General features: G+C 41.1%; 2 protein-coding genes across 16 annotated transcripts in view; one reads left to right on the top strand and one right to left on the bottom strand.

The window, feature by feature from the left end:
• The window catches only part of CAST (calpastatin), a 107,119-nt gene extending 88,578 nt beyond the window's left edge, over window positions 1–18,541 (top strand). For 13 of the 14 annotated variants that reach the window (XM_040622065.1, XM_040622055.1, XM_040622066.1 and 10 more), the window contains 8 exons: window positions 4,233–4,331; window positions 5,932–6,036; window positions 7,476–7,565; window positions 8,712–8,756; window positions 9,130–9,222; window positions 10,416–10,487; window positions 16,947–17,012; window positions 17,955–18,541. In XM_040622065.1, coding sequence (XP_040477999.1) covers window positions 4,233–4,331; window positions 5,932–6,036; window positions 7,476–7,565; window positions 8,712–8,756; window positions 9,130–9,222; window positions 10,416–10,487; window positions 16,947–16,997 — 555 coding nt within the window. In that variant the 3' untranslated portion in view covers window positions 16,998–17,012; window positions 17,955–18,541. Of the gene's footprint in view, window positions 1–4,232; window positions 4,332–5,931; window positions 6,037–7,475; window positions 7,566–8,711; window positions 8,757–9,129; window positions 9,223–10,415; window positions 10,488–16,946; window positions 17,018–17,954 lie in introns of all 14 variants that reach the window. The other variant, XM_040622054.1, reaches the window with a different exon arrangement.
• A 1,246-nt stretch (window positions 18,542–19,787) lies between these two features.
• ERAP1 (endoplasmic reticulum aminopeptidase 1) overlaps window positions 19,788–27,926 on the bottom strand; it is a 45,475-nt gene continuing 37,336 nt past the window's right edge. For both annotated transcript variants that reach the window (XM_040622052.1, XM_040622051.1), the window contains exons 16-19: window positions 26,867–27,028; window positions 26,236–26,376; window positions 25,593–25,674; window positions 19,788–21,504 (exon numbers count right to left, since the gene is read on the bottom strand). In XM_040622052.1, the coding sequence (XP_040477986.1) occupies window positions 21,349–21,504; window positions 25,593–25,674; window positions 26,236–26,376; window positions 26,867–27,028 (541 nt within the window). In that variant the 3' untranslated portion in view covers window positions 19,788–21,348. The remainder of the gene's footprint in view (window positions 21,505–25,592; window positions 25,675–26,235; window positions 26,377–26,866; window positions 27,029–27,926) is intronic.

Genomic DNA, 27,926 nt, shown 5'->3' with positions numbered 1-27,926 from the left:
TGTGTGTTCTATCATGAATTACTGTTCCAGCCTGGTGGATATTTGCCACAGTGTAACTAACTGAACCAGTGAGCATGTACTCTTCATCAAGTATACTTAGGAAAAGAGAATATAAAACTGAATTTACCCAAAAGTACCTCTCAAGTAACTTTACCTGTTGTTGATATTTCTACAGTTTATCCATAATTGCCTCCTAGGAAGACTTAAGCCTATGTAGAACAGATAATTCCTCAAAGGGAATTTTGTTACTAGAAATTTCAGGAAATGTTGGGTAATGATACATGTTCCTCTTCTATAGGATTTTTAAAGTTTTATTTATACGCAGATGTATTGTATGTCTGTTGGAGCGCCCAAACTTGTATAATTCCAGACCTTTTTTTGTGGGATCTGGTTATCGCATAGACAATATATCAGTCGAGAAACAGAATGAGTAGCAATTAGAAGAAATAATGATTCCTTGGAGTTGCTCAGTTTTTGGACTTGATGAAGCAATAAACCCTTCAAAGAAGGGATTACTAACCAGTGTGTGGTCCTCACCGGACGCCTATGAAAGCACCATGCCAGGCAGTACGAGTCACCCCATTCTATGACCTTCCCCTCTTCCTCCTTCATACAAACAGATTACAGTAAAGAGAGGCTCCGGAGTCCTGATTTAGGGAAGACTAGAAAGTGAGCGGTATCCCAGGAATGTGGAGTCATATTGTTATAGTGATGCAAACCACCAAGTTAGGGGGAGCCAATGCCTTCATTCCTTTCCTCATACTGTCTGTATTATTACTATAATAGTTAGGGTTTTTCTTTTAAAAATTCAAAGAAAATGTGACAGTGAATTGATACCCAAGAAGATGTATAGCAGTGAAATGACTAGAGATAAAATAACCCTTTTTTAAAAAAAATTATAATATTGGAAAAATAATCTAGCAAAGGGAAAAATTATTAGCATCTGTCATGAACGAAGTAGAAATAACCAGTTATGGTAAGTCAAAAGGTCAAAGTAGAAAATTATTTGGGGGAAAGTGTCAAGAACTTTGGAGGAAAGTATCATATTCTGACTCGTTATTAATATACAAATATAAAGGAGTGTCTGCTGTGCATTCCATGTTCTTTGATAACAATAAAATAGAAATTCTATTTAAAAGGAGAAATTTAGGGGCACCTGAGTGGCTCAGCCAGATAAGCGTCTGCCTTCTGCTCAGGTCCTGATCCCAGGGTCCCTGTGTTGGTCGCCCTGCTCAGCTGGGAGCCTGCTTCTCCCTCTCCCACTGCTGCTCCCCTACTTGTGCTCACTCGCTCTCTCTCTCAAATGGAAATTCTGAAGAGACTATTAAAAAAATCAAGTATAAGACATTTGCAAATCAAAATCGTTGATAAGCAGCCAAAGCAGTATTCATGAGATACGTTATCATAAATCCCTTCGTCAATAATGGAGGAGAAGAGAAATCTGATTAACCAAAGGTTTATCGGATTTTGAATTTCAAATTTAGGCTATTATAAAACTATTATAAATAAGTTATTATTTTACATTTAAATAAGCTATTATAAAGTAACCACCGAAAGGAAAGTAGCAGTCAACTATAGTAGGAGATGACAATCACAGCCTGAGACTAAACTGTCCCACGGTTGCTTGATTTGAAATAACTAAAGTTTTATAAGATACCAACAGCTGTAAAAGAGAAAAAAAAGTTTACAAATAAAATGTGATTAGATTTTAAAACGAGAACATAAATGAGTGTAAGAATCAAGTTGGTTATTAATCAATGTTTTATAAAACATTGGCAGAAATAGTAGGAATCTTACCAATAAAACTTACTTTTAGTAATTTTTTAGAAGATTTTATTTATTTATTTGCCAAAGCGGGGATGGGTGCTGGCAGAGGGAGAAACAGGCTGCCCGCTGAGCAAGGAGCCCGATGGGGCACTCAGTCCCAGGACCCTGGGATCATGACCTGAGCCGAAGGCAGATGCTTAACCGACTGAGCCACCCAGGTGTCCCCAAAACTTAATTTTAAAATGAGATCTAAGTAGTACAAGATAGCAACTAAATTATTAAAAACCACTATTAAAAATTATTAAAAACCACTAAATTATTAAAAAGTGCAATACTTTTTTTAAACAAAATATAAAATACAAAATTCATAGCACCTATGCAAAAGAAAAACTGAAGAGATTAAAACTATTCTCAAAGTTTGCTTCCAAGAGAAGTTTAAAATTGACTCGTAAATGTTTAACACCAGATAGTCCCGTGTGACATAAATATGTTCTCAAAAACATGGCCTACGTAGTTGCTTCTACAAATAATGATGGTCTTAATCTTAAAACTCGACTAATATAGCATTATTAACTAAAGTCACTTAAATCTGTACATGTATAATTTTTAACAAACAATATAGAATTATTAAAGTAATTACTGCCGTCAGAAATTCAAGATTTATTTAATGTTGGGGAAATCCATATAGCATAGTAGTGTATCAAAGAGGAACAATCAGTTATGTCCATATAAAAGATGTATTTCAAATTTCCCATGCATTCATATTTTAAATAAAAACCTTTAAAAAGTAGACAATCCCTTAATGTATTAAAGAGTATCTATTTAACTTCAAGAATCAAATATTCAGAATTAAGCCAGAGGCATTTCCTTTAGAAACAAAGTATAAGAAGTTGATTTACTGTCGTTTCTGCTTAATGGTGTATAAAGAATCAATAACAACACATGAAAAAGAAATGACAAGTATGAAAAAGGAATATTTGTGCATTTGTAGATATCCCTAGTTGTAGATACCACATTCATAGATAGATTGTGCATGCTGTGGACATCAGTAACAGATAGGAAAACACAGTGTGACACGTCAGACATTAAAGAAAAGAGCAGTAGATGAACAGTAAAATGAGAACGTGAAGGAATTAAAATATCTAAGATAGTTTGACTCCATGTCTTAAAAGAATCATGACAAATCTCTACGGTCATTTTATAAGCCAATTTTTGTTTTAAAGATTTTATTTATTTATTTGACAGAGAGACAGCCAGCGAGAGAGGGAACACAAGCAGGGGGAGTGGGAGAGGAAGAAGCAGGCTCATAGCAGAGGAGCCTGATGTGGGACTCGATCCCGGAATGCTGGGATCATGCCCTGAGCCGAAGGCAGACGCTTAACAACTGCGCTGCCCAGGCGCCCCTATAAGCCAATTTTTTAACTTAAAGTAGCAATTTATATAACTCAGAATTATTCTAAAGTATGTTCGAAAAGCTAAAGCAAATGCATAAAAACCTGAAAAAATACTGAAAAGCATTTTCAGTATTTTTAGGAGAGATGAACTCAACTAAACATATGGTTTGATTTATATGATAATAATAAATTCAATTCTGATTCCAAATGCAAAGGTATAGATGAACGGAAAAAATTGAGAAACGAACATAAAAGATTTAGTATATTTTTTGAAGGCGAATACATCATTATTTCAGCAAGATTCTGAAATAATATACTATTTAACATTAAGAAAAAATAACACTGAAACCACACGGCATATACCAGGTATAAAGCAACACTGGGACATCATTATACACCTTGTATCAGAATTAAAAATATGTAACAAACATCTAATTGAGGCTAGGGAGGCCGCAGAAGGCAAGCATGCTCATTCATTGCTTTTCACAGTATGAATTTCTAGCAGCTCTGGAGAGGGAGGGCAATTTGGCAAGATAGAGTCAACACCATAAAAAGAACCAGTCTAGAACTTACACAGAGCAACTCATTATAAAGACGAAAGCTGAAAAACTGCAAACAACCTAAATGTACCCCGAAAATTTGTAACCAGACCATGCAACTCTAAGTCATTCAATTTTTGAACACTTGGCATAATATCAGGAGGAATTAGGAGATGGTGGGAACTGCAACTCTGGAGGAAGAAGTAGAGTCAGAATTGCTTTTAAGATGACGTGTTACTTTGCACCCATGCAGATGAAGAGAATAAACAGTAATAAAAGTGTATTAAAATTGTATTTAAAGGGCGCCTGGCTGGCTCAGTCGGTGGAGCTGTGACTCTTGATCTTGAGGTTGTGAGTTCAGGCCCCACGTTGGGTGTAGAGATTCCTTAAAATCTTTAAAAAAAAAAAAAAAAAAGTAAGTGACGGCACTGCAGGCGTAGTTTTGTATGCAACATATTACTGACACGTGTGTGGAAGATGTAATTGTGTGTGTGTATGTATATATATTTCTTTTTTTTCTTTTTAACAAAAGGAATTTGAAGACGCTAAGCTCTCTGCTGTCATCTCCGAAGTGGTTTCGCAGACCCCAGCTCCGGCCACGCACTCTGCCGGCCCACCCCCTGGCAGCGCGGTAAGCAGCAGCTTAGAAATAGGCTTTTACAGCAGCTAAAAGAAGATTCAGCAACAAGAAAATAGGGCCCTTGCCTTAGAGTAAATGAAAATACACAAAACCGTTCGGAAGATAAAGCACCTTCGGGTTTAGGAGAGTGAAGACTGGCGATTTGGGGAAATGACAGAGCATCTGGAGTAATTAAATGACACTGTTTACGAAGTGCTTCGCACGTAGTCCGGGAGCTTGCTGTTACTGCTGCTTTCCTAGAATTGAAAGAGCAGGAGGGTGCCTTGTGTATATATTCGAATTACTAGATTCGACAAACTCTTTAGCTTTCCTGATTATTTTCTCCTCCTTTATATTTTTCCTGACACATGCTATAAATACTGCCCGTTATTGAATCTCAAGTTTATTTTATGGAATTGTTCAGTGTTTGAGCTCCTTGTCGTAAAAATTCAAATAGGTCATGTCAGAGCAGTTTTTCTCCCATTCATACCAGGAAAAGTTTGTCATTTTCATGGTAACAATACAAAAACCTCAGCATCAGTACTGTTTTAATTATTTACATGTTCTGAGGCAAGACTATGGGACCAAAGCTTTTCCAGACTTCCTTGATTAATTTTCTGCACCGTACCAAATGATACATGATCGAGGCGAGGAGACCACACCACATCAAAGAGATCGCCCTAAACCAGATCCCCCTCTGTCTTTGGAGGGGAACGAGTGGCTCATTTGCTAGACGGAGATGAAGTACTTTAGTGGAGTCAGCTATGCTTCCTTTCCTTTTGATGTAGACTCAAAGCTGACTTCGTGCTGTAGTCTGAGATCCTGAGCGAATTTTCATCCTGTTGGGTCAGCCTCAGGACCATCTGAAAATATCCAGAGGCCCAAATGACAAAGCCCAGACTCAGCCGTGGGTAGCTCCATCCTGATCAGCTCTAATCCTGGGCTTCCACGAAGCACTTAAAACCGGGAAGATGCCATGTCTGTGTCTGTCTGCCCACAGGGACGGAAGTGGCCGTGCACAGAAAGGGAGAATCATTCATGACCCAGGCTGCCGTTTACCCTTCAGTTTTTAAGACTCACGCGAGGGCTCTGCCCTGAGCCCGTATGCCTTTCACAAGTGTGTTTTAGGATGACACCTTTCCCATCCCGTTTCCCATCAGAAAGTCTGGTTTCGGTTAATATTTTGTATGAAGACATCACTCAAACTCTTTGTAAATCTTTACTTAAATGCATACATGTGGGAATCAGAAAATAAGCTATCATAATTCATGTGTTTTCTTTCCTGGGACATCGGACCGTCACCAGGAGTGTCGGATACCCTAAAGGCATAGGAAGGCACATTTTCCAACACATCGGGCCAGGAATCCCCCGTTTTCTGGAAGGGCCTATTTTGTTTCTATTTTAGGAGAGAGAAGCATCCGGGGGTAAGGTAGGGGAGACAGGCCCATGGAAGTGTGGACAGGGAAGAGAAGGAACGCCACCCAAGGGCCTGCCTGTCTCCCAGGTGAAAATCTCTCGAGTTTATGGAACTCTTAGTGGCCTTGTCAGGGCTGCATTCCAAGAGGACCTGATTTGGCTAACCAGTGACTAATTCCGATTGACTTTTCAACAGAGTGACGACAAAGAACTGGACGATGCCTTGGATCAACTTTCTGACAGTCTAGGACAGAGGCAGCCTGATCCAGATGACAACAAACCAATAGAGGATAAGGTCAAGGTAAAAAATAATAATAATAATATATATATATATGAAATATATGAAATATATATACATATATGAAATTTAAGGTTTTTATAGCATAGGGTATCCTACTTTGCACATTAAAAAAAAAAGCACTTCTAGCTTTGGAGTTTTTTTTTTCCTCCTCTGTAGTCTGTTGAACTTCTGGCCTCAATGAGGACTGTTCTAGTGCACGCTCAGGCAGATGTCCTGTTTGAGACCAGACTCAGTTTTGATGGAAAAGTACAGCTCTGCTTTTCTTACATTCTCTTCCCCCATTAACTTTTTTTGGTTTTATCTGGTAATAAGGATCTATCATATATATGACCCACATTCTTGAGGGTGACGTATTCTGTGCATGTAGGGGCAGAGGTCCCCGTAGGAGCCTCCTGAGCCGTCATAACTCTGCAGACAAACCCCTCAGTGAAGCGTTGGGCGGGAGTCAGCACTGAGCAGAGGCGTGTCCGCAAGGCACACACGGTCAGCCGTGCACGCCTGCGGGCACATCAGCAAGCACTTATCCGCGCCGGCAGTCTCCAGCACCACGTGATCTGTTTAGCTCGGAACCTAGAACTAAGGGACCAGCCAGATCCATGTCCCAGGGCATTTCAGAGGATCCTTAGGTCTTCATTCTGTTATAGGACCATAGATGTGAACTTGACCTGTATTTGAGAAATGAAATGATGCAGAAAAATACAGCCTGTTCCCCCCTCCCTCCAGGGGGGCTGGGGAGTGAATGTCACCGACTCCGTGACAGACGTGTCCCGTGAGGTGAGGACACGGGGAGGTGTAGCAGCTGCTTCCTCCCCCGCAACTCGAGCCGTCAGCACACTCGTGCAGGCCGGCTGCACGCTGGTCCTTCGGGGTTGCTCTTCCACATCGACGTTGTACGTAGTTCCGCTCTAAATATCAAAGGACAGGGACTTGATCTTTTTATTTAAGAAGTGAAACACATAAAGACAAAAGATAGTTTATACCCTTGGGTTTTCTCTCGTTCCATGGTTTCTAAGGATAAAGATTTCATTTATCTTAAAATACAGGTAGAAATCCACACGTGTGGAAGCACCTAGGTTCCCTCTTTTTTCATCAAGTCACTGTCAGTTGAAGTGATCCGTTTTATTGTTAGAGAATAAAAGACTGTCTCAGGAAAGTAGAATGAAGGTCGAATGTTGCTTTTTTTTTTTAAAGATTTTATTTATTTATTTGATAGAGACAGCCGGCGAGAGAGGGAACACAGGCGGGGGGGGTGGGAGAGGAAGAAGCAGGCTCCCAGCAGAGGAGCCTGATGTGGGGCTCGATCCCAGAACTCCGGGATCACGCCCTGAGCCAAAGGCAGACGCTTAACGACTGCGCCACCCAGGCGCCCCTGAACGCTCTATTTTACCAAGTATTGTCTAAGTGAAGGAGCCGATATTCTGTCCATTCGGTGTTTACAGGAAAGAGCTAAAGCCGAACACAGAGACAAGCTGGGAGAAAGAGATGACACCATCCCCCCTGAGTACAGACATCTCCTGGATAATGAGGAGGTAAGTGAGAGCAGAGGTCGAGGGTGGGTACATAGCACAAAGCTGCTTACATTCAGATCTCCCCTGCAGTGACGAGGGGCTGCACTTGCACAGTGGCATAAAACTGTCACAGGAAGGAGTGCTACTAATGTCTCTCCTGAGCAGGTTGTCTAGGATTCTGAATATTTGAGCCCATATCATTTGATGTCCACTATCCTGGACGCTGCGGCGTGCACAGAGTTGAACAGCGTTCGGTCACTCACTGGCGCGTAAGCTTCCAAGGCATGTGCACAGAGGAACTGTCTTTGCAAGAAAGATCTATAAAAAGATAGTTATAATCCTGCCTGAAGCAGACAAAGGAGCTGGTACTGGACTAATTCATAGGGCAGATAAGGCCCCTGTGCAACTTGGGGTCTTCCTTTATTCCTCTGTACCCCCAGCAGCACTATTCCGAGTAGAGACAGGCAAAACCATATTCCCAGTCCCAAGTCCTCTTGCTAGATCTAAATATACTCGGCTGTTTCTAAATGAAACCAGTTTTCCTTAGGTCAGCTGGGCCTGTGCCCATCCCTTTTGGCTCCTTGTTGCAAGTCAGTGAGATGATAAATAACCCTTTCCAGGCCCGTTGAGAGAGAAACAAGGAAGCCTAAATTAGAGCCACCCCCTTCTGTACTGATTCATTTGGTGGGGTTGAGGGCTCCCTGACTTGAAGTGTCTCTGACTTCGGTGTCTCTTAGAGAAATCAATTCTCCTTGCTTGCATTCTGTATTCCTGAAGATGGCAGTTCTGCATCCTGCTAGAAGCCTCCGTGCTGTGATAGGGCTACCCGACCTGCTTGTATTCCGGGGGAAAGGGATTCTTTAATGTCCTTGCCTGTGCAGATGGGTAAAGGCCCTGATGAGTTATACTTGTAGTCCTGAAAAGAAAAATAAACTGTACGCCATGCCAGCCCCTCACATCCTTCCAACGTAGGATAGCTTTTATAAATAAGACAGGAACACACAAGTTACTTTTTGTAATATTCTAAGTTGAATTTTTAACACGTGATGGCAGGAGGTTTGCTGTGCATCTCAGGCTTGGCCTCAGATCATAGAGTCTACAATTACAACACCTCAGGAAACCTTTACAAAGATCTAGGTTTAACTAATAACCTGCCTTGTTTTTAAGGGCGAACCAGCAAAGCCACCTGCAAAGAAACCCAAGGACTCCAAGGTAAAAACCATAGCAGCGTGTTCTCATAAACAAAGGTTTTTTTCATTCTAGCTGAACTTTATTTTGCTTTTTAGAAATCTGAAGTTTATTGAATGGCTGCCCTGTGGTTGGTATGATGCGAAGATGAGTGGGTGTGTGTGATTTCTCTCTTTAGCCCTCATTTAGACCCATTTTTCAGATCGAACAAGTGAGGCTCTGAATACTAAGCAAGTTTGTATAAAAGGGAAGAAAGTAAAGCTGTAAGGATTTTCATGTTCTAATTTAGGAAAAGAATGTCAGCAGGATCCCCTCTTTTTATAATGTGGGAAAATGTCCCTTACGGTATTTTTGCCTTGTGCTCCTTCACTGAGGGTGATTTCTGTTAATCTCTCAGAAACCTGAAGATGCAAAAGACCCCATCGATGCCCTGTCAGGCGATTTGGACAGCTGTCCTGCACCCACAGAGGCCTCCGAGAACGCCGCAGAGGTATATGCTTCTTCATACATAGGGACTTTGGAGGTCTACACGGAGCTGTGGGCCACAGAAGGAATGAATGATGCCACAGAGAACTTGAAAGAATCCATAATTATTGGGCATATTTATCTTTTTACGTGTGTATATAATATACATATAACTATGTAAACCATACATTAAATTTATATATATTTATATACATTTATATATAAATTTAAATATGTAAGTTCCAGCCCCTATTAATACATAATATTGCATCAGTGGTTTTCATGTCGCTGTGTAATTTGCATAGCTATCATGTTTGATGGCCACGCTATCGGTGGTGGACACTAATGCTTTGTCTCCGCTCATTTAAATGAGAGCAGTCCCCACCTGCAGAGCGCCTTCTCACGGCTCTTGCCCTCTGGGGTTTCCTCTCCTAGCTGATTCCCCCATCCCTCCCTCAGGGCCCAGGTCCTCACCTCCCTCAGAGGGACTTCTCTTCCTGCTTCTCCCTGCCCAGGCCGCTCCTGCCCTCCGCTTGATCTGTGTAGTGCACCAGGGAGCTGTGCGCTGTACGCCGCAGCTGCGGTCAGCATTAGCACAGCTCCTGGGACATAGCAGGTGCTCAAACGGGATTAAAGGTGAATGAAAAAAAAAAAACAGGTGGTACAACAGGTGGGTGGGCTTTTAATCACACTCTTACATAAATTAAATAGAAAAGCGAATTGAGTGTCCTCAGCCCTTGACCGTCATTGTCAGAAGAATTAATACTGCAGATCTGTTTGCTGTTGTTTTGCTCTTATTAAACACCTCTCCCAATCACCGACTTGTCAGGCTTCCCCATGTTGGGTGATTTAATTTCTAGATCACCTCAGCATCCTGTTTCTGACTCCTGGATAAATAATGCCTTTTTGGTGAACAGCACTTTATATGAGATTTGCCTCTAGCTCTCTGTGATGATCTGTTGTTACATTTGTTTTCCATAACACCGAAAATGAGTAGCCCGTTCTCGCTTTGTTGGCACCCAAAAACCAGTACCAACAGAAACAAGCTGTTTTGAAGGGCAAACTTTTTCATGGAAAGTGGCAGAACATCAGTGTGACCCACATTTTCCTCTGTATTTTTAATCCTTTTTACTTTCTACCTTAAACAGTACTGTGTGTATTCAGAATTTTCCATTATTTGATGATTAAAGCAGCCTCATTACATTTCCTTTGCTTTAGGACAAAGTCAAGAGAACTGCTCCCAGCTCCAAAGCACCCAAGAATGGAGGTAAAGCAAAGGATTCTGCCCAGGTAAACAGCCCTAAATATTACTACAAAGTAGCGGTTACATGGAGCAGCATGTATCCTTTCAACCATTTAGTTTCTGGCTGGAGTCTATTCAGAATACAATAATTGTTTAAGCACTATCTATCCCAGAGTATATCTTACTAAAGAAATAGAAACTTATAGAAGAATGTGGGACTACCGAAATCGAAATGAACATTCTTAACACAATTGAAGTTTCTTGCATTTCCCCCCCTTGTCACACAAAGTATGGATGAGCCCACTCTAATTTTAAGGTTCACAATGCCTGCTGAGCCGTCTGTGTCAGCCCATAGTCAATGTGGGCCCTGTCCCCTCCCCCAATCCCACTTTCCTCAAACTCCCTTCCAGTTACATCCCCCCACTGTCTGTCTGCCCCTAGCTTTGCCTTCAACTTCAAAGAGAAAATTGAGGCCACCCTGCACAAAATCCCTAAGGTCTCCTACCCAGCTTCCTACTGATAACCTGCTCCCCTGCTTGCCCTGATGTGGCCCTTCTCTCTGAGGGGTCAATAATCATCTCTTTCCAGACTGTTTATCTTGATTCTTCGTCCTTGTCTTATAAGCACGTTCCAGTTCTTTCACCACTTTAAAAGCAAATCGCCAACTTACAAGCGTACAGCCCAATTCCTTCCATACTTTCACCTCCCTCGGACATCTGTGACTCCCGCTTCCTCTGCTTGAGCTGTGTCTGCAGTCAGCAGACATGCTGGTTGCTAGTGCACTGGTCCTTATCAATCCTTAGTTTACTTGGTCTTTCAGTAGTTGGCTTTGGGGCACTGAGCCCACACTGTGATAGATTGAGCCTTTGGCAAATACTGGGAAGGATGAATTCTTTTACATCTCACCTCCTTCAGAGACCCATACCACTACTAGAAATTGCCTTCCACACATTCCCATTTGTGTATAACACATCGACAATACACGTGCATTTACTGTTTCATTGACTGTAAATCACCAGTTATAAAAAAAAGTCAACAATTCGATTATGTAAAAACCATAGCAATTTTTTTTTTTTTTTTTGCAATGCGGATAATGCCAGGGAGTGTGGTTGGTATAGATTTTAGGACATGGAAGTAATATACAGAATTAGAGATGATCTGAGGGTTTCTGTGTCCAGAGTATGCATTAGATGCCAACTGGAAGGGAAGACTATTAGTTCTACTTTCTAGAGCAACATGAAACAAGATGTACTAAGACTAATGAGTAGAAGTAAGTTACAGGGGCACCTGGCTGGCTCAGTCAGTAGAGTTGTAACTCGATCTCGGGCTGAGTTCAAGCCCCATGTTGGGTATAGAGATTACTTAAAAACTTAAAGCTGGGCATTAATGGAGTGTAACTATTAGAAGATTCCTATTAAAATTACTCATTGTGCTCAGGGCAGGAGTGCAAGTTAGATGAGACAACTTCTAGATTCTTTCCTGTTCCAGAAACATACAATTTAAAGGGTTATTACTACGATCCCGACTATGAGAAGTCAAAGGCACAGTTTTAAAAACCATACTGTAGCCACATAAAAACTCTAGGAAGCAGGTCCTGAACTCACCTCATCCTGGGGACGCGCCGGATCTACAGGTGCAATTCCAGCATCATCCTGTGAGAAAAAGCCCACAACTAGCTGAGTGACTCTGCTTATCTAGCAAATGAGAGCGGCCCAAACGGACGCGGGTAGGAGACAGGAACACAATCTCACCATAAACCCAATCCCAGGCACCATGACCCATAGTCAAAAGAGAACTCAAAACCCACAGCTTCTTCCTGAGGAGCAAAGGATTTGAACCCCTTATTAGGCACCCACCTTTTAAGACCTGCATCTGAGAGATAAGGCCATAAATATTTAGCTTTGAAATGCAATGGGGCCTTGTATCCACAAGACCCACAAGGCTTTAATGATCTGAGAAATTTTCTTAAAGGGCTCGAGAGCACAGACTCACCGGCTCCAGAGTCCAGCATGGAGGCAGCCAATTGAAAAGCACCCAGACTTTCTGTGAAAGTGTAATGGCTCAGCTTATGCGTTGGCGTGAGGGTCAGGCACCTTATGTAACAGTTGTCTAGGGGCCTGTTTGTTTAAATACTTCGCAAGACTGAGGGTAGTGGACACCATCTTTCTAGTCTCCCTCTACCTCACATCAGGTCATCAGTATCTCCTGGAAAGTAGTTAATATACTCATCTGGCGAGCTAGTTTTTGTGACTGCCCTCCCCTCCCCGCCCAGATCACTGGGCTCTGGCAAGCCAGCAGGACTTAAATTGTGGTCTCACAGGACTTTAAATGATGCTGTGTATAGCACTGGCTTCCAATCAGCTTCAGTCTAGAGGCTGACAAGAGATCCTCCCCTTTAGGACCCTGACAGGTCATGGCACACTCTCAAATACTCAGAGCCACTCAAAATAAAATTCTCCAAGCAGCCTATCACAAAGGTTTGAGAGACAACCAAGAGCTAGGGCAGGGTTGAACAATAAGGTTCAGCTCCCGCATCAGGACACTCCTTGAGGACTACGAGTGTTTGAGTTAAGGTATGGAAACCAACACAGTCGAGGAGGAACAGGCTCCAAATCAAAGAATAAGATTAAACTTCAGGGGCAAACAAACAAAAAGCCAGAACAGAATGGACCTAAGTGATTTACCTGATGAAGATGCTCACTAGGGGCACCCGGGCGGCTCAGCTAAGCATCCAGTTCTTGATTTCAGCCCACGTCATGAGGTCAAGCCTCACATTAGGCTCCGTGCTCAGTAGGGAGTCTGCTTGGGATTCTCTCTCCCTCTGCCCCTCTCCCTGCCAAACACACACACTCTCAAATAAAAAGAAAAAGGTACTCACCCAATTTGGGAGAGGAATGAATGAACACAGTGAGAACTTCAACAAGAGATGGGAATGATGACAAAGTACCAAACAGAAGTCACAGAGCTGAAGAATACAGTAACTGAACAGAAATACTGAACAGTCTAAGAAAGGATTAATGAACATAAAGACACAGCAGAACTCACCCAATCAGAGCAATAAGAAAAAAAAAAATGGGAAAAAAATATATAGATGAACATTAATATTACCGGGGTCCCAGAAGGAGAAGAGTTAAAGAAAGGGGCAGAAAACGTACTTGAAGAAATAATGGCTGAACCCTTCCCTAACCTGCAGAAACAGACACCCAGATCCAGGGTGCCCATAGGATCCCCCCAAAAGATGAATCTAAAGACATCTACACCAAGTAACATTATAAGTGAAAAATCAAGGAGAGAATCTTCAACACGGCAAAAGAAAATCAACTGTTTCTGTCAGCAGATTGTCGGCAGAAACTTTGCAATGCAGGACGAATGGCAGTATCTATTTCCAGTGCTGAAATTAAACAGATAAAAACAACTTGGAATCTTCTGCCTGGCAAAGTTGACATTCACACTAGAAAGAGAGCAAAAGTTTTCTAGACAAGGAAAAGCTTAAAAGAGTTCATCAGCACTAAACCAGCCTTACAAGCCATGTTAAACGGACTTTCTGAAGCTGAAAATAAAGGGTACTCATTAGTAACAGGAAAACTTATGAAAGAACAAATCTCATTGTAAAGGTAAATATATAGTAAAATTTAGAATAATGTGAAGGTGTAAATCAGTCCCGTGCAAAGCCAGTATGAAGGTTAAAAGACAAAAGTAGTGAACATTTACTATAATAATCCATTAAGGGATACACAAAAATATGTAAAATGGATATCAAAAAACAAAGGATGGGAGGAGTAAAAATACACAGCTTCAGAGTGCAAGCTTGTTGTCAACTTTAAATAGACTTTTACATTGTCAACATAAACTTCATTGGAACTACAAAGCAAAAATCAATGGTAAATGGACAAAAAAATAGGAATATAAGCTTACTAATACAGAAAATCATCAAATCACAAAGGAATAGAGAAAAAAGGAAAAGAGGATCTATAAAAGAGTCCAAAAAAAAAAAAAAATTAACAAAAGGGCAATGATTGCATAATGACCGGTGACATGCCAACATAATGGACCCTTTAGAAGAGAGAAACCTGCATCCTACCAAGATGAATCAGGATGAAGTGGTCTGAACTGGTCAGTAATTAGTAAGGAGAGTAAAGCAGCAATCACAAGCCCCCCAATCGTGCAGGAAAAGACAGCTTCACTACAGAATTCTACCAAATATTCAAGGAATAATTAATACCAGTCCTTCTCAAACTCTTCCAAACAATAGAGAAGGGAAGAACACTTCAAACTGACTGTACAGGGCCAGCATTACCCTGAAAACAAAACCAGAGCAGGACATGAGAAAATCACAAGCCACTATTCCTGGTGAACATAGATTTTAAAAATATCCTCAAAATAGTATGAAATGGATCACGTACCATTATCAAGTGGGATTTATTCCAGGGATGCAAGTCTGGTTCAACACCCCCAAATCATTCAATGTGATGTATACCACATTAATAAAATGAAGGATAAAAATCCCATCATTTCAACAAAAGCAGAAAAGCATTAGATAAATTTCAACTTCGATTTCTGATAACTCTCAACAAAGTTGGTATACAGAGAACATACCTCAACATAATAAAAGCCATATATGACAGACCCGAAGCTAGCATCATACTTAATGGTGAAAAGCTGAAAACTTTCCTCTAAAATTACGAAGACAAAAATGCCCACTCACCACTTTTATTCAACATTCTATTAAAAGTCCTGTTCAAAGCACTTAGGCATCCAAATTGGAAAGGAAGAAGTCAGACGATCACTATTTTCAGATAGAATATTATATATAAAAAAATACCAAGGAATTCCACCAAAGACTGTTGAATTTAGTAAAGCTGCAGTATACAAAGTCAATATACAATAATCTGTTGTAATTCTATATGTTAATAACAATAAAATTAAGAAAACAATCCCATTTACAGTTATATCAAAAAATAAAATACCCAGAAATAAATTGAAACTATCCACTAAGAACTATCCACTAAGAACTATAAGACATTGATGAAAGAAATTGAAGAAGGCACAACTAAAAGTAAAGATTCTGCACTTAGGGATTGGAAGATACTATTGTTAAAATGTCCATACTACCCAAAACAATATACCGGTTCAGTTCAAAACCCTATCAGTATTGCAATGGCATTTTTTCACAAATATTTTAAAAATCCTAAAATTTGTATTAAACCACAAAAGACACTGAGTAGCCAAAACAATCTTAAGAATAAGCCGGAGGCATCACACTCCCAATTTTAAACTGCGTTACAAAACTATAGTTACCAAAACAGTACAGTAAACGTATTGGCATGAAAACACACACATAGAGCAACCGAACAGGGTAGAGAGCCCAGAAACAAGGCCACACATACGTGGTCACTTTACAACAAAGGAGTCAAGAATATACAATGGGGAAAGGGAAAGTCTTTGCAGTAGTGTTGTGAAGACTGGACCCCTATCTTAAACCATACATGCAGATAAGCTCAAAATCTTGTTAAAGACTTGAATTTAAGACCCGAAACCATAAAACTTCTAGAAGAAATCCTAGGCGGTAAGCTCCTTGACATTAGTCTTAGCAGGAATTTCATGGATTCCAAAAGCAACATCAACAAAAGCAAAAATTAACAAAAGGTTCTAGATCAAACTAAAAAGCTTCTACACAGCAAAGAAAACCACCAACAAAATGAAAAAACGACAGACCCGATGGGAAAAAAATATTTGCAAATCCTACGCCTGATAAGGGCTTAATATTCAAAATGTATAAAGAACTTAAACTCAATAGCAAAAAGCAAGCAACGTTTTTTTTTTTTTTAAATGGGCAGAATAGATAGTTTTCCAAAGAAGACATAGAGATGGCCAACAGGCCCACACATATGTGCTCATCACCACTCATCATCAAAGAAATGCAAATCAAAACCACAATGAGGTTGTCACCGCACACCTGTCAGGATACCTATTATCAAAAAGAAGTAAGTGCTGGGGAGGACGTGGAGTAAAGGGCATCTCATACACTGTTGGAGGGAATGTAAGTTAAAATTTTATACAAATATTGAATCATTGTACACTTGCAGCTGATGCTATATGTCACTTTATACCTGAAAAAGGAGTGAACCCCTAAAGGATATAGGAAACCAGATTTGATCATAGTGGCTCCTGCACTTATCTCATGACTGAATGAATATGATCCAGGAACACCTGTGTTTTTCTTCAATTACCTTAGCCTTCAAAGAAAAAAAAAAAAAGTAAAACATTTTAAATCACCTAAGATTATTTTTAGTTTACAGACTTGAAGGAGAACAGTTCATAGTTTGGGCTAAATGAAAAGGAAATCCTTATAAAGGCCCATCTGGTTTTCCTCCACTGACCTGTCATCTTTTGACCCTTTAATTCTGAAAAGCTCATCTCCTCTTCGGGGTCTGCTGATAGATCTGCTTTTTGATACTTAATCCAGGAAAGAAAGAGTTCAGTGATGGTTCTGCTTTCCCTTCTAGGCAAAAGAGGAAACTTCCAAGCTAAAAGCTGATGAAAAAAATACAAGTTAAAGTTCGCACTATTTGGTAAGGTGGGCGTTTGTTGTATACGAAGACGACCGTACCGTCTACAGACCTGTGTTACAGGGGAGGGAAACTAAGTCCACTTCTCACTCATGCTCTCTTTATAGCATTGGCGTGAAATGTACTTTGCAGTGTCTGGAGGTTAATTTGTTGAAAACCAATAAATGGAATCATCTACTAGAACGTTTAAAAATAGTAATCTCATAATTAAGAGCTTTTTAAAATTATCTGGCCAAGCTGCTAAAGGAAATGACCCTAAGTCTAGCCGAGTCTTTGAAACCCAAATGCTTGTGACTGCAGGTTAGTGTGACAAAGCCCAATTAGCCTGTGACATCGTAGAGAGAAATGTTCTGATGATGCTGATGTTACCACAAGACCCACATGGTGGGCTGGCCAGAAGTACCCCGTGTGGTCTAGTGGAAATTACAAGGTTTTGGGGAACAAAGGTGAAAGAAAAGATTACAAAACTAAGATCAACAAAAGTGGTCAAGGTCAATACTTTAATTCTACTTGATGGTGACTAAAGAGCTCATTTGGGTGAGGGAATCTCTGAGATGTAGTTGAGCGCCTTTAAAATTCTTCCTATGTAATAATTCCTCTTATGGAAGAAGAGGTCTTAATGCTAAGCCATCAAATCTTACGATCACTGGCTGACCAAAGCCTAAAGAAAATAAAAACATACGTTAGATTGGGTTAATCTCTGTCACCGTGGTCTTTAACAAGGGAGGTATCCTTATTAGAACTATTCCAAAGATTTTCACCCAAATTACAAGTTTTCTATTTCCTAAATTCTAGAATTTTCTAAGAACATGCTCATGTTTACGTATAGGAAATTTCTTGTTGCTGTTAGTGCTTTTAGTGAATGTTAAATTTACTATGACTATATCAAGAAAATTATGTATCAGATGGTTTACTGGATTTTTTTCTTCCTTTGAATTTTTCAAGGTATCTCCCTATAAAATCTTCAGCTGGTGGATGGTGACTTTTGAAGGACAAAAGGCTTTGAACAACAGCAAATTTTTCTGGGTGGCTTCTAGGCAGTGTTACTTGTCAAATCTTGACATCCTAAACATTGGTTCTTTTCCCAGAAAGAAAACGAATTTGTGTGGTTCCTCTGTGTTATTGTACTGAGTACTGATAAACTTTGAATTTTTAAAAAAATGCCTTCAGTTGGGAGAGACAGGAACTTTATATTTCTATGAGATATATTTGATAGTTTCTTAAAGCAACACATAAAAAAAGGAAAAACCTTTGCAAACTTTTGCACATTCTACACACACAGTGCCTGTAAATCTCATTAGTATTTTCAGTTAGCACTTAATTCTTTCATTGTTGTTAGCATTTGGAAAACAATGCTTTGCACTGGTTGAATGTCCTGATTTCTCATGATCCATTTCCTCTTGGGCTTTGGAACTGTACTTGAGATTTCTTTGGGTTAATGTTTATAAGTCAAACCTAAACTGTTGTACATTGGGCACATTATCTCCTCTTGGGCTGCTAATAAATTAATAGATAACCTGGACAGACCAGGACGCGCTGCCCCCAGTCCTCTTTTTTGCCAGCGGTTAGGACTTCTGCACCTTAGAGCGAGAACAAAAGATAGAGACTTGAATCAAGGCAGAAGAGCAAACTGCAGACTGTCACCACATAACAAATTCTGAGACTAGTAAAATCTGATCCTTAGAATATTCATATGCCTTGAACTCACTTGGGTTCCTGTGTTAAGCTATGCTTTCCGTTTCTGATACAAGTAACCAGAGCAGCCATCATTTGCGTAGAGCCATTGCCACGTTAGTCCATGCACTGTATCCCGTCTGGCTTCAGGGAAGTTGGATTTACCAAACAAACACAAAAACTTCGACTTGGAAGAAAAAAAAAAAAAAAAGCTATCCAAAGTTAAAAACCTGCTTTGCCCCCACAGCAATTCAAGAACTAGATTCTGAGATCCTATGACTTTGGTTTCTCAGATCTTTTGGAATGAGTTGTCTGTCTGTGAGCATAGCACTGATACCCTTGAGGGGATTCTGATACAGAATTTCATCTTTATTTCTGGATACTGAATGCAGGAAAAACATACCAGGTCCATGTCATCAAACGGATTTGGAATTTGTTTCCGAGAGTACAGCCTTCCCTAGAATGTATTTTAAGTTTTTATAGAACTGAACTGACTTCACTAAAACTAAATATCACCAATACTGTCTAAGGGTGGGGGAGGGCAACAAAAAGAACAACTGCTTATAATGGGGCATAAAATTCTCTTCAAAAATTCTCTTTAAAAAACACGCACATACCTATAGGATTGCAAACTTCACCCACTTTCAATGCTGTGTATCTATCCCATGGGAGATGCGGGCATTATTCTATTCTAAATCTGGGAAATAATAAAAGCCGGTGTTAAAGTGACTAAACAGACCTTTTCAAGGCACTAACAAGAACATAAAAAAACACTGTTCGTGTGGGATTTAACTGTATTTCTAATTCTTAAAGTTTTTTTTTTTTTTTTAAGTGAAACCTTTGGCATGGGCAGATAGTGTGCAGGGAAACGGCTGCAGTATTACCGATTTCCATTCATATATACAAGTGCTTTTAAGTCCAAAGACTTAGGACATGCTCGTAATAGCAAACATAAAAGGTACTCCTGATATGCCTTTTTGTTCATTAGAAAGGTCTTCAAAACTTGGGTGTTTACTGGTAGTGAGGACTAGACTAAGCTACAGAATCGGAGTCCTCTTGGACCCAGCTCACGAGGAGGAAGTCATTGCAAATGTCTGCACAGAGGCCAGTAAGACAACTTTTATTCCAAAAATGTATTTTCACATTGTTGTAGCAATATTGTATCTGTTTAGAAAATGGACTTCAACAAAAGCAAATTAAAATAGGTTCCACAGGTGACCAAAAATGAAAACCACTATTTCCGTGTTTCATTAATCAAAATACAAAACACAATTAAACATATTTTCCATTAAAGTCTTGGCTTTGTATGTCTTTTAGAAGGTTGATACCTGGCGGTAGAAATTATCAGTGATTTCTGGTTTTATTTTGATTTCTCAAACCATTAGACCATGCAATACATATAAAAATAGGATTGTAAACACATTTATGTCCAGAAGTCACTCTGTTCCACAGTGTATTAGAACACATTGACATTTTTCATATCATATTCTTTTATCTTCAATTTTACAGTCTATTAAACTCATAAAAGACTTCAAAGACAATCCATTGTCCACACTTAAGCTAAGTATAAATATTTTCAGTTGTATATAATTTACGGGGGACTCTGCTGTGACTTTCTGGCAGTAAGTGCCAGTAACAAGTTACCGGGGAATTTTTGAGCTAAGCCGGATATGGAGCAGGGAGAGGAAGCATCACCTACCGAAGTTAACAGCTCCTAGGTTCAGCTTCAGATGAAAGCCTTCTCCTCTAGACCTGAATGCACTCTGCTTTTTCAGAGGGACACTCTGTCAGTCAGGGTCCCTGAGGAAGTAGACCACACACTCAAATTAGGATGATGGAAGTAGACCACACACTCAAATTAGGATGAGTTGAGGAGGGTTCTTTAAAAAGTTTTGTTTTCTCAACAAAGGTGTGGGGAGGATGGAAGGCGCCCACAAGTACTGCCAGGAGCAGTGAAAGCCAGACTCTCCCTCGACCCCTCTCTCATCCCGGAGGGTTGAAAGGAGGAAGCAGCTACAAGAAGGCAGACGTGGAAAGGACTGTGTGGGGAAAAAAGGCCGCCACTCAGGATCCGAGCTTGGCTGGAGGTCAGCCAGAGACCACCTCCAAGGACACCAGGGTAATAAAACACCCCCTTGTACTCTCTCCCACCCCAGCTCCCATCTGCCTTCCTGGGAGACTGACCAAAAGTCAGAGAGCCAAAAGGCCTGAGGACGTGGGCCCAGAAGTCAGCCCCTGGGCCTGCAGCAGGGAAGGGAAAGGTGGAACGTACTGGCTTAGGCCCCAATCCCAGCGTTCACCGTTCAGTAGTCCCCACTATTCACAAGACTTCAGAGGACAGGGACACACATGGATGACACACGTGGGGAGCAGGGCTTTGGAAGGCACAAGGCTGAAGAATAAGGAAGCAAAAGAAATAAGGAATTTCCTCACGGTAGGGAACCCACCCCAGGGTTTACATTGCAAGGCAACACCTATCAATAAAACAGTAGCAGTGACCCATCGATGGACGGTGTAGTAGCCGGTCCTTTCACAGGAACAAAGGAGGAAGGAGGAAAAGGAAGTCTCTTCACTGTAGCCAGAACAGCCATCTCTAATTTGAAAACAATCACGTTCGACAACTTTTTCACGATTACACATCACAGGAACCAGCCAGGCACAACTCTTAGAGCAGTTCAAGCTTCTCGCTTTGTAGCCACACTCGGATCTTCTCAAAGTTCTTATCCATCCAACGTATGTTTTCCCCAATGGTTTCAATTGTTTGCTGGACACAACGTAGCTGAGAACCCTTTTCTTTCAAAGAGCTGAAGAATTCTTTTACCTGGTGAAGAAAAAGCAGATTTTTAAAAATTTGTTTTGGGGCGCCTGGGTGGCTCAGTCGTTAAGTGTCTGCCTTCGGCTCAGGGCGTGATCCCGGTGTTCTGGGATCGAGCCCCACGTCAGGCTCCTCCGCTGGGAGCCTGCTTCTTCCTCTCCCACTCCCCCTGCTTGTGTTCCCTCTCTCGCTGGCTGTCTCTGTCAAATAAATAAAATCTTAAAAATAAATACATACATACATACATACATACGTAAATAAATAAAAATTTGTTTTATTATATTACAAATCTGAGTTCAGGCTAGTTAAAAGAAAACTGAAGCCAAATTTTCAGCATTTGTCAAAATTCTACATAGAAGGCAGCGCCAGGTGTCTGGATACAGTTACGTACACATAAACTTCAGCTATATGAAATGAGCTCATACCTCGTCATGTCGAATTTTGATTTTTCTCTGCAGCTTTTTTATTCACAGTTGCCAGATTCTTAAAGCCTTCACTGTATACTGTATAACAACTAGGGTTTGAGTGTATTTAATATGTATTATTATATGCATGCAGATGCAAACTTTATTTTTTTTAAACACGGTATCTAAAAAGTAGGATGTGTGGAGTTTCTTCTCTGCCAAGTAAAACCGTTTCTAGACACGAGTGCAGTCTTTCTCCTTGGCTCTGGCCTTGTAGATCATTAGATAACACTGAGGAAAAGGGCTCTTAGCAAGTTATGGTGGTAATCCCCCAAACGGTGCCAAGTTTTTTTTATCCCAATCCACAACTCATGTATTGTTCCTCTAAGATAAAATCCACCCACGGTTGCCCATGGTTTTAACGAGATAAGAGCCAGCTGTCCCCTCGTGCTTCGCGGCGGGGTTTCTTAACTCCTTGAAGCTCACATGAGACACAAACGGTCTGGCTCTGACACAGCACTGACGAATGTGGTACTGTTTCGCCTTAAAAGGTTCTCAACCCCGTCGCCTCAGTTTTCATAACAATCCATAAATTTTTGGCTGTGGAGACAGGAAGTAAGTCTAGGCCAAGCTGTACTATTTTTTCAGCATGGATTCTGGACAGTTGATTCCTTAAAAATCCACGTTCTATCATATTTTGAGTTTGGGAATAAGAGAAGGGTAAGAACAGACTTTTGAAAGGTCAAATTCCCATTTTACGTGATTCGGCGTTCTTCTGAAATTGTATCTCATTGCAACTTTCCGAGGAGCCCCAGGCCTGCCCTCCTGCCGTAGCCACCTAAACACCACGGCCCGGGCCTCGCCGTCCCGCCTTCCGTGGCAGCTCAGCCCACGGTTTCAGACCCTCGGACTCCGGATCCATACTCAGGTCACAGAACAACTCCGGGCACTTGTCAGCAGGCCAATCACATCAAAAATTTTACGAAGTACTTAATGATTAAACATAATAAGCTACTTAAATATTTTCAAATTATTTTAAATAATCCCGAAGGAGCCCTTCATGATAGTACCATTTAAAAACAAAACAAACAAAAACCTGTAAGAGCTGTAACAAGGCCCGCTGATAAGCCTTGCCCTCAAACTTCCTGGCCCCAAATTCTCTCTCCTATCTTCATCTACCTTGGGAAATGCGGCATCTCGACTGAGCACTGCATTCAAACCTGCTTCCTTGAGGATATTTTCTGTGCAATAAGTAGTGTGATATACAGACAGAAAAAAAAATATTATCCTACTAACTTGTTTGACTCTTTGTAAATGATTTAGCGTCTCTGGAACTCAATTTCCTCTTTTGTAAAGTAAGGATGGTCTCTCCCTCGCCGAGCACTGGTGAGAACGTAGTTACGTACTGTGGGTAAAGCTCAGACCCTGAACCCCAGCATGTGTCAGGGCCTCAACCCCATCCGTTTATTCTTGAACATGTAGTCTGGCTCTTACTCGTCCCACTGGCCTAATTACTGTGCTGGCCCCTGAGGCGGTGGCGAGGAACCAGACCCGCCCCACCCCCACCCCCGTCCTCCTAGAGCTTACACTCTACCTGGGAAGACAGCAAGCAGTCAACACGGTTACTGTTACTATTCTGTCGTGGACGAAGTACACTGAGGCTAGGAGAGTGACCGGGGAGGGAGTGGCCTGCTTTCCACAGGGAGGTCTGGGAAGGTGACACGTGATCTGGGACCGCTGAAGGATTCAACAAGTCTTTCCACTGACAAGTTAGGGGAAGGGCAAGCCTGGCAGAGAGAAGTGTAGAGGCTTAGAGACAGGATCAACAGCTTCTGGTCCAGGAGCAGGAGGCAGCTGAGTGGCTCAAGTATTGTAGGATGGTGACACACGACGGCATGTGCTCGTTGGCTGGAGAGGTGGGCAGGAGCCCAGTCATCATGGTCATGTGCACGTGGGAAGGAAAGGTTAGGAATTTATTCCAAGATGAACAGGTCAGGTTTCAAGGAAGGGTCAGTCGTGGGCTGATTTTCAGTTTTAAACGTTGAAAATGGTTTGGTGTTGGCAAAGTGGGAAGCCATTCAGGAGGCTCTCGCCATAGGCCAGGCAGGAGCTGAGAAAGCAGAGCCAATGAGAGCTGCAAGCAGAGCCAACGAGACTCTGGGATGAACTGGATATGATGGCCAAGAAGGGTTCGGGCTGACCGCTACATTTTCCCTGTCAGGAGGACGCTCGCCCTTCTGAGGGCATCCAGGCTTTTTCACTTCCATGCCCTACACCTCAGGGCTTTTGCACCTGATGTTTCCTCTGCAAACAGTAGACACCTGCATTTCCGCCGGTCTCTGCTCTTAAGCCTCATCATCCCATAGGACAAAGCTCCCTTACCCAGTCACTCTCTCCTTACCTGGCCTCGTTCATCATCGGAACACATGGCCGCCTGACTTAGGTCACTCTGTCTATAACTGATTCCCCCAGAATTTAAGCTCTCTGAGGGCAAGGGCTCTGTCTACTCTGTTCTTCATCATAGCCCCAGAACCTAAAACCGCATCAGCCTTATAGTAAAAATGTCATGTCTTTAAAAAAAATCATGAGAAAACAAAGGAATGAGCAAGTGCCGAATGAAATGTTTTGTTGCTACAGATCCGGCTGGTGGACAGCTGTCTAGCTACTCCCAGCTCATGACTGGTCCTCATCGTCACCCAGAATAGCTCTGCTGTAGACCTCGGCAGAGTTCGATCTTGAAACATTATGTGCCAGTTAATTTTACAAGCCGGCATGAAAACTAGAGAGAAGGGATGTGACATTTCTTCTGCATTTCCAAAGTATTCTCCCTGTATCAAGCTCTATCATGGTGTAACCAGACTACACAATGGAACTACTCCCAAAAAGAGGAGTATTAGGTTCTCAGCTTTTATCTGTGAGCAACCTATTTTTAAAGCCTTGTGAAATTTTTCTACACCTTTAGAAAACATTATTATAGAAGGGACACCACACAACAATGACCTCAACAGCAAATTCCTCAAAGTTTAAGACTGAAAGAAAAGTCTGCTTTTGTGGGACAATTGTATGTTCCACGGTTCCCTCCTGCTAGACAATGAGAATTACTTACACTGTTTCCTCATTTGTTCGGGACTGCTAGGAAGCTGTGGTACAGTTAGGGCACAACCGCAATAAATTATCCTCAGCACAAGTCCCTCAGGTAGTTACCTCTTTCTGTCAATTATGCAGCTTTTTGTTATTTAACATTTCTTTTATATATGGGCCTTCTAAGTTGCCTGAAATTCTTTCTGAAAGTGCATAGCATATAAATAATGAGAAATCCTGAACCTGGACAGCAGAGAACCAAGATTCCAGACCCACCTCTTCCATAATAGCTAGACGATCACATCGGTCATTTACACCGCGAATGAGCCCTTGTAACATCCTAAGAAATACAGATTAAATGTCTCCACTAATTATTTTAAGCCCTAAAATTTTCAATGGCAGAGCTAAGACTTCTTAACATGTTGAGGAACAGGCATAGTTTTCAATGGTTTATTTGTAACTGATTCTGGTTGGTGTCAAAAACACTGTAGCATCCAAAAAAAAAAAAAAAACCCATCTACTGACTCCATTCCTAACTCATCACACCCTTATTTTTTCTACCCCATTTTTATTAACTAATTCTCACTTAAATTTAAAAGTTTTGTTTACCTCTTCAAGCCGTGCTCTTGTGGAGAACTGACTCGTTGTTCCTATCACCATATAGGTTAGGGAAGCTGAGCCAAGTTCAAACCTGGAAATGGAAATTGTCAAGATGTATCACAAAATATTTATTCATTCGACATGCATGTTTAAAGTGCCTTATGTATATTACAGCATTTAACTAGAAACTGCTTAGGCATGAAAAATTGAAGACATGATCCCTACCCTCCAATGTGTTAAGATACGGTTGTAAGAAATAAATACGCCAACCGCTGAATAAATGATTCAGTACCCAAAAGAAAGCGGTACAGGCTTAGTAAGCGCTACTAGAGTGAGACAAGGGCAGGTGCAAGCAAGCAGAAGTGCTAACCCACGATGTGAAGTCACCTGTGCACAGGACGGCTTCAGATTGGTCCATGGGGGTGGAAAAGGATTATTCCAGATGGACTGGGAAACTTGACTCTCCAGATTCATTAGTTAGCACTAAGTTCATGTTTCATACTTTCTAAGAATAATTTTCTAAGTCCCTCTACTTGCTATCTTCACTCAAAAAAATCCCTCTAGACTATCACTGTTGTTTTACAAACAAAGCTAAGACACAGGCAGGTTCATGGACCTTTCTAGTCACGGCACAATTTTTGGCTCTACTTACTTTTGTATCAGTTTATCCCAATTTTCCCTCAGAAACTGCCAGGCCAATGGATATCCCACCGGGTTCCTGCCAATAGCTCCAAGAATATGTGGAAACTCTTGAATTTTTATTACATCTCCCTTAAAACTTTCTTCTAGTAGCCTAGAATGATGAAGCGAAGAAATGTTAACGATGAAGAGTCTCTGGAAAAGTTATCAATTACTTCAATAACTCAATTACTTCAATAAATAATTACTTCAAAAATAAAGAAAAAAGTCAATCTGTCAATAATAAACACAAGATAAATAGGTGACCAGAGGCAAATAAAGTTGCGATAGCTGCATAAAAACTAACATTTAAGTAGTGTTTACAACACCCGTTCTCACATATCCTCTTTTTTTTGTAAGAGAAAATGGGTAAGAAAGTCCTATGTAGTATTTCTAAACGTGTTAGAGACACAAATATATCTTCCTTTAAATATTTTTCCTAACACCTGTTCCTAATTAATTACCGAACTCATTAGATGTATGCCCACTTGAATAAATGTTCCCAGCAGAAAAGGCAATTCCCAGCCAAGAGAACGAAGAGATGCTGGAAGGATCTGAGCTCATTTAACTCCTCGTGGCCACGGGAACATGAATGAATTACTCACCACTGAAGCTTGTCCTTATCTTGGCTAATACTGAGGGCAAATTCAATTTTATTTTTCTCGGAAGAAGACAGAGACGACTGATATTTTCTATAAAGAAAATCCCATCCTTCAGGGTCCTGGACCCCCACAGCAAACACTGCCAAGGTCACATCGCTGGGCAGGCTGTGGAAAAGAACGTTGCTGGTGAGTCTGAGATGCAGGAAGTGTGTTTGGATGTCGAGTGGTGACCAGTGACAAGCTGACAAACTGGCCCAGTGACCAGAGCAACATGCCTGGAAATATGAACAAAAATCACTTCTTTCCTTCAGTAAGATTTTATGAAAGAGGCACAAGAAAGCATCTACAATTCAGTTTTAAGCACCCTTCTCAAAAACATCATGTGAAAAACCACTTTGAGAAATACCTACACATCTAACAGATTTTTAATGATACTGGGTAAGCCAAAAGTAAGAAATTCAAACTGGACGCAAGATGTAGTCCATGAACAAAAGTCAGGAATCCAATAGGACCACTGTTCAGAAGCATTTCTTTAAAGGGAACCATGTCTACTGTGGGCTTAATCTGTCCTAGAAAGATTTAAGCCCCAAATATTAAAGTCCGAGAATAAATTCCAAATACAGGAAGAACCTACTCAGCTTCGACAGTATCAGCAACTACTATACACACCTCATCAGGGACTTTGGAGGCCCAAAGAAATGACTAGTATGGCATGTACTGCCTCTGTTCATATCCAGGATGGCTGTTTCAGTTCTAAGCCTTCCCTCTATTAAATGGAAATTATTCTAATCCTATTTTAACTGTCCAGATACTTTACTTTTATATATAGAAGTTCCCTCCTAGCATTTCTTTCCTTTTTTTATTTTTCTTAAGATTTTATGTATTTATTTGACAGAGAGAGCCAGCGAGAGAGGGAACACAAGCAGGGGGAGTGGAAGAGGGAGAAGCAGGCTCCCAGCGGAGGAGGGAGCCCAATGTGGGGCTCAATCCAAGGACTCTGGGATCACGCCCTGAGCCAAAGGCAGACGCTTAACGACTGAGCCACCCAGACGCACCCCCCCCC

Source organism: Ursus maritimus, unplaced genomic scaffold (assembly GCF_017311325.1).
Source record: "Ursus maritimus isolate PB19 unplaced genomic scaffold, ASM1731132v1 scaffold_5, whole genome shotgun sequence".
In the NCBI taxonomy this organism is placed as follows: Eukaryota; Metazoa; Chordata; class Mammalia; order Carnivora; family Ursidae; genus Ursus; species Ursus maritimus.
Note: the sequence above shows the minus strand (reverse complement) of the source record. Positions and strands in the feature narration are given on the sequence as shown.